The sequence below is a fragment of the Hypomesus transpacificus genome, chromosome 23 (genome assembly GCF_021917145.1).
Source record: "Hypomesus transpacificus isolate Combined female chromosome 23, fHypTra1, whole genome shotgun sequence".
Taxonomy (NCBI): domain Eukaryota; kingdom Metazoa; phylum Chordata; class Actinopteri; order Osmeriformes; family Osmeridae; genus Hypomesus; species Hypomesus transpacificus.
In genome coordinates, this window is record NC_061082.1 from 12,310,458 (window position 1) to 12,322,794 (window position 12,337).

At 46.2% G+C, this 12,337-nt stretch overlaps 1 protein-coding gene across 1 annotated transcript; it reads left to right on the top strand.

The window, feature by feature from the left end:
- Window positions 1–1,385: 1,385 nt before the first annotated feature.
- On the top strand, window positions 1,386–8,943 carry tnfsf13b (TNF superfamily member 13b). The gene is made up of 6 exons (XM_047046999.1): window positions 1,386–2,023; window positions 2,106–2,250; window positions 2,413–2,469; window positions 7,210–7,334; window positions 7,852–8,002; window positions 8,365–8,943. Exons 1-6 carry the CDS (start codon window positions 1,763–1,765, stop codon window positions 8,475–8,477), a joined length of 852 nt encoding a protein of 283 aa, XP_046902955.1. The 5' UTR covers window positions 1,386–1,762; the 3' UTR covers window positions 8,478–8,943.
- Window positions 8,944–12,337: the final 3,394 nt, after the last annotated feature.

Consider the following 12,337-nt stretch of genomic DNA (forward strand, 5'->3'; position numbering starts at 1 on the left):
CATTGCAGTGATATCAAAGCCATCTAGGTCTCCTGAACGGCGGACCTGCTCAGCATCGGCAGCCATTTTTGATAGGAGTCCGTGTGTAAGCAGCAGTCAACATGGACTCAACAACAGTTTCACAACTGGGAGATATGAAATCTGTCTGTTTAAACAGTGTTTCTCTTTTGAACTTTGTATTGCACACTACGTTCCATTATGTAGATCCTCTGTGCTGATTGTGGATTCGTCGAGCAGTGTACTTAAGAGAGTAATGCACATGTCTTACTTCTGACACTGCGTTTTGGGAGTTTTTAATCATATGCATTGTGCATGGGTGTTCAGAAACCTACAGACAGGCAGTGAATGAATTGTCTTGCCTTTCTACCCAACCCATTACTCATGCTGGTCTATCAGTCTCTCCCAGCCTTTTTTGATTGGGTGTGCCAGGTTTGATTTCCTGCTCTACTCCAGAGCAGATAACGACTGAGTCGACCTACGCTCCGTAGGTTGGTCTGGCACAAACTGGCACACTGCCTCCCACAGCACTGCCCTAACAACTACTAACAATAGGTTGGCACCATCCTCGACTGTACAGAAAGCTGACTGGCAGCTCGACTGCGTGACCCCACCCATGGAGTTAGCTCTGGGGACTGAATGATAAACTGGATCCTTCTGTAGATAAAGATAAGTCATTATACCAAACTGAATGTCTGTATCCTTTTCTTAAAGCAATGCCTTTACAGGTCTTTTTCAAGGTATTTGTAGGTTGCCAGGCTGGTGAATGGAGTGAAAGCTGCCAGCTGGGATGTTGGGTTATCATTGTCACAATGTATGTTCATGAGTTTGCTAATGTATTAGTGTGCAATGGTTATAAAGTGTCACTGTATGCTCACTGACAGGAAGACCATTGTGTCATGGTGGGATGGGGTGGGTTCACAGTCTGTATATCTACTGAATGCTTTAATCTCTGAATCAGACATCTAAATATGCTTTTTTGATTTCTTTTTTAATAATGCTACAGTCGGTGTTATTTTGTTTCCCAAACCATTTCGACCGGTTCTTTTCTAAGGACACAGCTTCCCTTTGTATTCTCTGTACAGTAACATGCAATAAATTATTAATTTGAGGATTATGACAAGTTTCTGTGTGTGTTTGATTCCCCAAATTATGAAATGTTTGGTTCCACATTCACAGAAATCATCTGGAAGCCCGTTACGGCCTTTCCATGCTTCACTTTTTATCTGCAGAAAATGACCATCATTTGTTTCGTTTAAACCAGTATAATGAAGGTATTTCTGACACTTCTGCTTTTCTGTGGGTGAACTTTGGGAACGTTTCCAAGGGTTCTCATGCCCAAACACAGTCACCGTCTTTGTCTGCAAAAAACGGCTGTGCCTGCCAAAGCCCTACATGGTAACATAGCTCAGACTAAAAGAACATTCTGTATTTAGAATGGAAAGAAGATTCTAGATCTGAGGATTTGTAAGGGGAAGAAAGAAAGTCAGAACGAAGAAAGCAAGTGTTTGCAGAGAGTGTTTGCTGGGCCGTTAACCAAGCAGGAAGTACTAACTGTGGTTATTAGAACGGAACTCAATACGGAGAGACAGATAGAGAAGAGGAAGGTTACAGGGTACAGCGTTCTTAGCCGTCACTGAGACACAGCAAAGAGACAAACCACAGGGATACACTGAACAGCGAGATTGACAGATCAAGGCATGGTATGGCTTAACAGCTGTCCTGGCAGAAGGGACCTGACCATGCTGCTATTCTGATTCAGGGGATGGCATCTACAGGGTGTGGAGGTGTTCCAGAGTCTGTGCTAGAGGCAGGGACTAATGCTGGGCCTGAGCCATGGGCAGGCAAGGAGTCAGATGGTGGGAGGAGGCTGTCGTGGCCGGTCTTGCTGCTGACTTTGGCTGCCGTCACCTCATCCTCCCTGTCGGCCCTGTGTCTATGTCACCTGCTGGCCCTGCAGGCGGAGGTGGAGGAACTGCGTTCTCCCTCCAGGAGAGAGGAGCAACGAGATGCGGTGCACAGGGAGGTAAGAGATCACAAAGCCACTGTGGTTTGAGGTTCTTTGCTTTGTGAAGGAGGAGAAACGTGTCTGAAAATGGCTCTCTCAGACACTGCAGCAGGTAGAGAGCAGCCCAGGAGCCAGGAGGGGATGCCCGGACCCAGCCCTCCCTCCAGACGCCTCTCCCCATCCAGAAGTCCCTCACCCCCAGCCTTTAATCAGCAAAAGGAGTGTGGACGCAGGGACGGAGAAAGGTATGAACCGATTCCGTGAAGATGCATGGACAGATATTGACACTTGCCTCGTTTTCTTCTTCACTGACTTGCAGTTGCGTGGCAGAGGGAAGTATTTGACCCCCTCCCCCATCTTGTTCCCCCTCTCCCACCTTTCTCTTCCTCCTCCTTTCTCCCCTTCAGTGTCTCAATCCTGCCTGCAGATGTTGGCTGACAGCAAAAGAACAACTTTCCAGAAAGGTACAGTAGTAAGGACCACAGATATCCTTACCAAAACTCTCTCTGAAGAGCACTCTGAATGGGTTTCCCTTGGTTTGGCCACAGCTCATTCACAAGGATGATTTTCTTTCTGTCAGCATGAAATGATTATTGGTGGCCAAGCCGCGAAGCGGCGAAGCCACCTTAAGTGTTTCTACGTATTCTTCTTCTTATTATTATTATTGGTGGCCAAGCCGCGAAGCGGAGAAGCCACATAAGTGATTCTACCTTTTCTTATTGGTGGCCAAGCCGCGAAGCGGCGAAGCCACATAAGTGATTCTACCTTTTCTTATTATTAGGGGCCAAGCAGCGAAGCTGCGAGGCACCTATTGTAATTGGTAGTATTATTATTATTATTATTATTATTCTTAAGACTGGGTGTCTATGGCAGCCCCTAGAAGCGCTTGGTCGAAAGTTGTGAAATTTGGTACACTCATTAGGGACAGTCCCCTGGTTCAAGTCACAAAGTTTCATGTCCCATACTTTGGCACTCTAGCGCCACCAACGGGTCAAAGTTGGAGTTGTGTTTACACACGCAACTTTTGAACCGTATGTCCCATTTTCAAAAGTGAGGTACCATTGGACTCCCTGGATCAAGCCGAGTGCAATGCACACCATGGCGTCAATTTCCGGTTATATAGATTTTCCGCTATTTCCGGTTTTATCAAAAACCTTTAAAAGCCTACTCCTCCTACAAATTTTGTCAAATGTTCTTCACAATTACCAGATATGATCTTCAGACCAAGCCTCACAAAAGTTATCGAAGGATATTTGATTTTCAAAACCGTTTGTCCGGTACAGCCAATCAAATTCTGCAGAAAAGCCGCCAAACAGGAAGTGAAGCCATATCTCAGCAGTTCTTTGAAGCAGTGACACCAAAGTTGGTACGCCTACTCGGAACCTTATTCTAAGGATGTCCTCCAAAAATGGTGTCATGTGACTAAAAGCGGGCGTGGCCGGAAGCATAAACGTGTTTTGGCTAATAACCGTTGAAGTGTTTAACTTAATAAAGTAATTTCTTTGTCTGTTGATGTCTTGTGAGATATCAAGCCTGGCCATTGATAACTTTTCATAATAACCGAATTGATGCGGCCGCCATTTTGGATTTCATGGAAAAGTGTAAAAACCTTTTACACGCCCCAAATGTTGTCCAATGTTTACAAAATTTGGCACAGATGATCTTCAGACCAAGCTTCACAAAGGTGTCGGGATGGATTTTACATTTTCAAAACTGTTTGTTCGGTAGAGACGATCAAAGGCGGCGGCGAAGCCGCAAAAGACACGTGAGAGCGTAACTCAGCAACCATTTGTGCGATTGTCACCAAACTTGGGTTCCATTGTTCCCACGAGGAGCAGAGGAGGCCTGCGGTGTTATACCAGAAAAAAACATTGTAAACAATCACTACTTTGGAACGCAAACAGATATTTCAACCAAACTTGGCGTGTTGCATGAGTGCAACAGGTTGTTGTGACTTAATTGTTGCGCAAGTGCTATGGAGGCCTTGTCCTGCTCTGGACTGCTTGGCCCCTCCATTGCTGCTTGCAGCTATATTTATTATTATTATTATTACACATCTTCTTCTGCCATGGGAGTCTATGGCAGCCCCTAGAACCAATTGGTCAGAAGTTGTGAATTTTGGCACACTATTTGGGACCAGTCCCCTCATCAATTTCACCAAGTTTCATGTCTCCCATTCCAACCATCTAGCGCCACCAATGGGTCAAAGTTGAAGGTGTGTTTACACATGTTACTTTTGAACCATATGCCCCATTGTCCAAAATGAGGTATCGTTGGATTCCCTGGATCAAGACGAGTTCAACGCACTCTATGACATCATACCCAGTTCTATAGATTCTCCGCCATTTTGAATGTAAAGGAAAAGCGTTTTTTCGCTACTCCTCCTACAATTCTTGTCGAATCTTCTTCAAAATTGCCACAGATGATCTTCAGACCAAGCCTCACAAAAATTATCCCCTGGAGCTTTGATTTTCGCAACCGTTTGTTATATACAGCCACATCAAATTGATGTGGCTGAATTGATGTGGCCGCCATTTTGAATATAACGTTTTTTCGCTACCTCTCCTATAAGGTTTGTCCAATCTTCACCAAATTTGGCACAGATCATCTTCAGACCAAGCCACACAAAAGAAATCACATGTTTTTTAGACTTTCTACACTCGACTGGAACAGCCAATCAAAGTCATCAGCCAATCAAAATCGTCAACCAAGCCACCATAAAAGAAGTGAGGTCATATCTCAGCACCTCTTTACTGCATTGACAACAAATTTGGTATAGGGACGAGGGACCCTGTTCTAAAGAAGTCCAAAATAGGTCATGCCATTTCACCTCTAGGTGGCGCTGCAATAGGCAAACATTTTCAGACCAAGCCTCACAAAAGACATCACATGGCGTTTTGATTTCTGCAACCGTTTGTTAGTTACAGCCAATCAAATTGAGCAACTGATCCGGAAAAAGGAAGTGAGGTAATATCTTAGCCAAGCTTTGATGCATTGACTCCAAACTTGGTGTATGGACTCAAGGCCCTCTTATTAAGAGGTTTGAGACATGTAGTGTCATTTGACCTCTAGGGGGCATTACAATAGGTAGGATTGTGTTTTGACCAATAACTGTTGATTTGTTTGGCGTATTTAAGCAATTCCTATGTCTCGTGATATCTTAGGAGATCCCGCGTCTGATGCATGTTAACGCGTGATACCAGACAAATTGATGAGGCCGCCATTTTGAATGAATGAATAAAACTTTTTTCCTTACTCCTACACAATGTATCCAATATTCACCAGATTTGGCACAGATTATCTTCAGACCACAATCACCTTGCCATGTAAAAATATGACTGAATTACAGCTGTTTAAACTCGGGCCAAATCTGACCATGCGTGCCACAGGAGAAACGGCTTCCTTTTTGTATTCAGTAACTGTACACAGCAATTCCCAGTGCTGATAATGGCTCACTGGGATAGACTGGCTCCGTTGAAGTGCAAGGTCGTAGGTTCGAATCCAGGCAAAGTCTCAGGCATGTCATGATACTGGTTTATCTGTTTAGTGAAGCCAGGTATGTGACAGTAGCTGTCGAGCAGTATAATCATAATGGCCACGATAATGTTTCATTCTCAGGGGATTTATACTCATGAAGAATCCGATTTATTGTGCTTTGTAGATATAGTGAATCTACATCTAGCCAGTGCATCGGATTTCTTGCATCATAACTTCTGAACAGATTTGTCATAAATCACAAGATTGGTCTCTTCTGATTCTACGTGGCATACCAAGTCGAAATATATCACATTGTCCCGTGTCCACCATTTTGGGCGTCGGCCATTTGGAATTTTCATAAAAACATACTTTTTTGAACTCCTCGTTTGCCGTTGCTCCTATTTTCATGGACATGTAATCAAATCATTTTCAGACTACAATCACCTCGATTTGTCAAAATATGACTGAATTACAACTTTTTATACTTGGTTCAAATCTGACAACGCTTCCCACAGGACAAACGGCTTACTTTTTTTTACATAGTAACTGAACACAGTAATTCCTTGCACTGAGAATAGCTCACTGGGATAAGACGGGTTCCTCTGAAGTGTAAGGTCATAGGTTCGAAACCAGCCAAAGTCATCATGCATGTCATGATACTTGTTTATCTGTTTAGTGAAGCCAGGTATGCCACAGTAGCTATCTAACAGTATAATCATAATGGTAATGATAATGTTTCAATCTCAGGGGATCTATACTCAAGAAGAGTCAGATTTATTGTGCTTTACAGATATGTGTCCTCTAACCTCTAGGGGGGCGATCCCATGTCTGACACATGTTAACTTGTGATACCAGCCAAATTGATGCCGCCATTTTCATTAATTAATAAAACGTTTTTGTCCTACTCAAAATGTATCAAATATTCACCAACTTTTACACAGATTATCTTCAGACCACAATCACATTGACATATCAAAATAGGACTGAATTACAGCTGTTTAAACTTGGGACAAATCTGACAACCGCTTGCCACAGGAAAAATTCTTTATATTTTTACGCAGTCACTGAAATCTGATTTCCAGCACTGAGAATAGCTCACTAGGATAAATTGGTGTCCTGGCAACGTCAGAGGTTCAAATCCAGCCAAAGCTGACAAGCTTGTCATGTCTCTGATTCTCTGTTTAGCGAGACTATAAGCCACTGCAAAGAAAGCCAGGTAAACCGCAGTCACTAAATGTGGAAAGTTTCTTCTGGGTCATCTGACCTGCTTGGCCACCACATTGCTGCTTGCAGCTATATTTTCATGATTATTATTGTACTGTACTCCACTTAGGTTAGAATAGGTTATAGGGTTGAAACAGGTTTTATGTGCATTTAGGGTTAGTATAGTGTACTATTTATTGTTACCTGTAATTTAGGAAGTTTTAGTATTAGGGTTAGTACAGTCGATTATTTATTGCTATCTGTATATTTAGGAAGTTTCACTAATTTAAGCTCAGCATAGATGTAAATTATGTTCCGTGTACTTATATGTTATTTTACGCCAGGTGCTTGCGTTGTCTTGTCATAAGAATTTCAGTGCCCAGTCTGACCTTGTGTTGTTCTGTGTACCTGACAAACTTGGACTTGAAATGATGCCGCTAATTTACTTATACTGCTGATGCATATAGTGTCTGACTGATCTCCATTTGTATTACTGTCATTTACCTGTCTCTCTTTCCATCCAGAGTTTGCATTAGAGAAGCATATAGCAATCCCTTGGCAGGCGGGGCTTAAAAGAGGCTCCGCCCTCGACGCAGAGAGTGACACCATGGTGGTCAGAGAGGAGGGATACTACTTTGTCTACAGCCAGGTGACTACTCACTGTCGCCACTAGAGGGCATTGTTCACTATGCAGTGTTTCCAGCATTGACAGGAATCAGGGCCATCCATGTGTACCATGTACCAACCCCAAGCTTCTCAGTTTGTAGCAAAAGCCTAGATGGATCTTGGTTAGGCGGCATAGACCTATTATGAAGCCAGCTCGGCAAGCCACTCTACTGCACAAAACTGGGAAGCACTGACCATATCTTTGTTTTGCGAGACTTAATGCGCCACTGGGCACTCTCCATGGAAACTAACAGGATGCAACAGCTTTGATGCGAGGGCTAATTAAGAACTGGTTTATGATCCCTTTCCTGCTTTTCTGTGAGTCACCATCTCCTGTTCCTGGGTTTCATCTTGCCTTCCACCCCTCCCCCACATCCCCCACCTCCCCCATCTCCCCCACCTCCCCAATCTCCCCTACCTCCCCCACCTCCCCCACACTCCCCACCTCCCCAATCTCTGCCACCTCCCCCAACCCCCCCCCACCCCCCCACCTCCCCCAGGTGTACTATAGGGACCCCACCTTCGCCATGGGCCACGAGGTGATCAGGAGGAAGAGGACCGTGGTCGGAGATGAGCCCCAGAACGTCATTTTGTTCCGCTGCATCCAGAACATGAACCCTGTCCACCCTTACAACACCTGCTACACAGGGGGTGAGCGAACCCGGCCGGGTTTGTGTCGCGTGTGTACAGGCGTGTACACGTGTGGATGTGTGTGTGCCAGTGTGAGCATAGGTGGATGTGTCCATGGGTGTGCACGTGAGCGCGTGTGTGTGTGAATAATAACATGGGAGTCAGGTGGCTGAACAGTGAGGGAATCGGGCTGGTAATCTGAAGGTCGCCAGATCGATTCCCGGCTGAGCCAAATGACGTTGTGTCCTTGGGCAAGGCACTTCACCCTACCTGCCTCGGGGGGAATGTCCCTGTACTTACTGCAAGTCGCTCTGGATAAGAGCGTCTTCTAAATGACTAAATGTAAATGTAAACAACAAACAACATGATCTGTCCCTCTCCAGGTATTGTCAGGCTGGAGGTGGGAGACAGGGTGGAGCTTCTGATTCCCAGGTCCACAGCCATCATCTCCCTGGATGGAGATTCTACCTTTCTGGGGGCCTTCAGACTGGCCTGACCCACCGAGGTGATCTTGAACCTGGGATCACCCAGCCATTGACGGAGGAAGGCTCCAGAGTGAATGAGCTCTTTTAACCTCTGTGGGGACCTTGGTTTTACCAGCAGCAGCACAAGAAACAACGGCCTCTGATGAGGTGATAAGACACAGAGCTGGAGATTCACGCAGTCGAAGCTGGCTTGTTACAGGAAGCCATCATAAGAAGGATGGGAAGTTACTGTGGGATTGGACAAGAACAACTGGGACAAAGTTAACAGCACGCTGCTTATTAACGTCATTCAGCTAATTCGAGGCTTATTTGTGCTTTTTTCAATACGTTTTTACCTTCCAATTTGAAGTTGATGATAACAGGAGCAAACCAGTCTGAGCTGATAGTGTTTAAATAAAGTTACCTGTAAACATGAAAAGGGAACCGTGATCCTTAGTCCTGCTTCAAATGTTTTCAAACTGTAAACATCCGATAAGACAGGTGTGATAAGATACTGCTGAAACGCTTTACTGTATCTGTGATCGTATTTCGTTTATTGGACACATCCTGTCGTAAACTACACCTTTTGGTTGTGCTAATATGTATTTCAGTTACTGTAAATTCTAATTTTTTCGTTTTGCCAACAGAGGGCAGTGAGTATTGCGTTTGTTTTTGCATCGTTTTCTCCATGTGAGGCTGGAAAGCCTAAAAAACATGGTTATGTAGTGGGAATGAGGAGTCAGTCAAGTAGAGTAAACGATTGTAGTTAAAACAGAATGAAGATGAGCGAATGAATACATTAATTTCAGCAGCTTCCTGCATTACAGGATGGCACAAATAAGGATACAGATTTCTGGCTCATATGGGCTTCAAATTTGTTGTCGTAGACCAGTCTTACCCCTCTACTGAAGACAAGTCTGAGGGCTAAGCCACCAGTGTAAGGAAACTGGTAAAATGCATGTCATGCTAGCAAGGCATTGTAGTTTATAGTTTCCCTTAAATGACTGAGTTCCCGACATAGACCACTGTACAAAACACATCAATCATGTACACAATGCAGCCTATAGGGAAGTCTCAGTATGTGATGTCTGGCATCCAGTCAGTTTAAAGCACCCCCTGCCCATCTAAACTAACCATCATGTTATAGATTTAGGATTACTTTGATCTGAGATACATCTTGTTTCATCTCCAGTCAGTACCACAAATATCTCCACACACACACACCCACACACACACACACACACGCATGCACACACACCCACACACGCACACACACATGCACACACAGACCGTTGGGCCAAAAGTTAGAGACACAAACACACAAAGCACCCTGGGTGGTCACTCATTGACTGGGTGTCTTGCCTTCCAAGAGAAAGAGAGAGAGTCCCAGAGAGAGTTAAAAATGTCTCTAAAAGTGTCTAATTTCCCCGTTGCATCAATCACATCTTGCCATGCACCTTTTTGGCCTTGGTGCCATTTGCCATTTCACGTCCGTGTCGATGAAGCGCCGAAATGGGTTTGATTTGACATTGATTCATTTGAATGAAGATGGGGAGAGAGGTGGGAGGGGAAGCAGCGGCCCGGCAGCACCGCTAAAGGGCCGTGCCAGCCCTCTGATGGTCAGCAAACACACCAGCAGGCTACACAAACACCAGAGCAGGAGAGGGGGATGATGAGGCTAGGGAGGGGAGACTGGAGGGAAAGAGAGAACAAGTGAAAGGAAAAGGAAAGAAAGAAAGAGAAGGCGATCAGCAGCGCCCCATAATGGGTGAATGTGTCGACCAAGACACTCCCTCTTCCCCCCCCCCAAATATCTTTGTGCGCTGCCATGGCGACGGCTGGTGTGTTGGCGGAAGCTGATGTCATTGTGGGTTTGTCTCTGGGAGAGAGTAGCATAAGGGAGACCAGGGAAAAGGACCTGCTGTGTACACACACGCACGCACACACGCACTTACACACACATAAACACACATGCAAACACACACAAATGCACACATAAACACACGAGCACACACACACACACACCACTCTTGGTTTTCAACACCACAGTTTTGCTTTATTATATTGCTTTGTGGGCACCTGGTCCCACCCTGCTCTCCTCTCTCTTCCTCCCCCCTCCTCCTGCTCTCCTCTCTCCTCCTCCCTCCTCCTGCTCTCCTCTCTCCTCCTCCCCCCTCCTCCTGCTCTCCTCTCTCCTCCTCCCCCCTCCTCCTGCTCTCCTCTCTCCTCCTCCCCCCTCCTCCTGCTCTCCTCTCACCTCCTCCTCCCTCCTCCTGCTCTCCTCTCACCTCCTCCCTCCTCCTGCTCTCCTCCTGCTCTCCTCTCACCTCCTCCTCCCTCCTCCTGCTCTCCTCTCTCCTCCTCCTCCCCACTCTGCTCTCCTCTCTCCTCCTCCCTCCTCTTGCTCTCCTCTCACCTCCTCCCCCCTCCTCCTGCTCCTGCTCTCCTCTCACCTCCTCCCCACTCTGCTCTACCCCCCTCCCTCACTCTTGCTTGGGCAGGTCTGACTGATGACGGGGGCTTAAGGCAATCTTGGAATCTGGTTTAGAGCCCGCTGTCCCTCCCTTTTGCACAACGCAACCACACAGACACACACACACACAAACGTGTGTTCAGCTGGATACAATGCTGCAGCTCTGCGGTCCAGTATGGGCCCAGGTTGCTGTGAATCCCTCCATGATCAGGCTCATCCAGTGCTGGTCCAGCAGCAGGCCAGGCTGGCAGGAGCAGAGCAGGGAGGATTTGTGACAGAGAGCCGCTTGGACTGGTTCTCTCTAGGCTCCAGCTCCTCCTAATACGAACAGTACTCCAAAGCATGTCCGCGACCACTAGAGTGCCACTGTAGAAACAGCAGTGGCGTTCAACGTGTCGGCTGGTTCCGACTCCATGGTTAGGAGTCTGAGCCCACCGGAACATTCCTCATCAAGTGGCTGATGTTGGGATTTGTTTATTGATGAGCTATTTGTAATATTAGGATTTCATAGCCAGGGTGCTTCTCCACAATGATCAGCATGATGGAGCGATCTATTATTTATACCTCTCTCTCCTGACTGGAAGTGAATCACAGAGGACCAGCATGGACACGGTGTGTGTGTGTGTGTGTGTGTGTGCGCTGTTCACATGTTCTGTTTGGTTTTACTTGAGGTGTTACTCAGAACCCCCTACAGTGGACATGTGTGGACAGACATGTTTTCCTACTTACTGGCTAGCCAGGGTTACAGTAATACCGTAGATTAGAGCTGGAACATGTAGGATCAGAGATGGTGCAGAACAGAACCCATGCACCCAAATCGTATCTATCAAAAAATCCCTCCCTCCCCCCTCCCTCCCTCCCTCCCTCCCTCCCTCCCTCCCTCCCTCCCTCCCTCCCTCCCTCCCTCCCTCCCTCCCTCCCTCCCTCCCTCCCTCCCTCCCTGTGTGCCAGGTCAAGCAGCAGTCTTTGTCATGCTGATGAGGACCAGTGAGAGGAGAGGCCAACAGAGGGAGGAGGAGAAACACACATGGCCCTTGAAATGAAGGGATGAAAGAGGGAGGAAAGACAGCAGGAAGGAGGAGAGCAGGAGGGGTGAACTTCTCTCCTTTGGCAAGTTGCCTTGTTGTTGAGTTTTTGTCTGTTCATGTTGTGCTTTTCATCGTGCATCATGTCGAGAACTATATGTGAATGCCCGTTTCTTTGTGTGTTTGTGCACATGTGTGTGTGTGTGTCTCTAACAGTCAGATCACAGAAACAGTATTAAGGAAAACAGAAAAGCAAGCTTCAAGTTCTGCACTCAACAATGTACAAATATATACATGCATAAATACATACATACATACACACATGGTCAAGTGTCTGGAAGTCCTGGGTCGATCATTCCTACCAGCTGCTTGTGGGCTTGTGTTCAGCAGTTGT

What these genes read in the sequence shown, in the direction of transcription:
- tnfsf13b (XM_047046999.1), top strand. Translation starts at nt 1,763, where the DNA reads ATGGCATCTACAGGGTGTGGAGGTGTTCCAGAGTCTGTGCTAGAGGCA. An exon ending in GAGATGCGGTGCACAGGGAG is followed by an intron (nt 2,024 to 2,105) that starts GTAAGAGATCAC and finishes TGGCTCTCTCAG; the next exon opens with ACACTGCAGCAGGTAGAGAG. An exon ending in CAACACCTGCTACACAGGGG is followed by an intron (nt 8,003 to 8,364) that starts GTGAGCGAACCC and finishes GTCCCTCTCCAG; the next exon opens with GTATTGTCAGGCTGGAGGTG.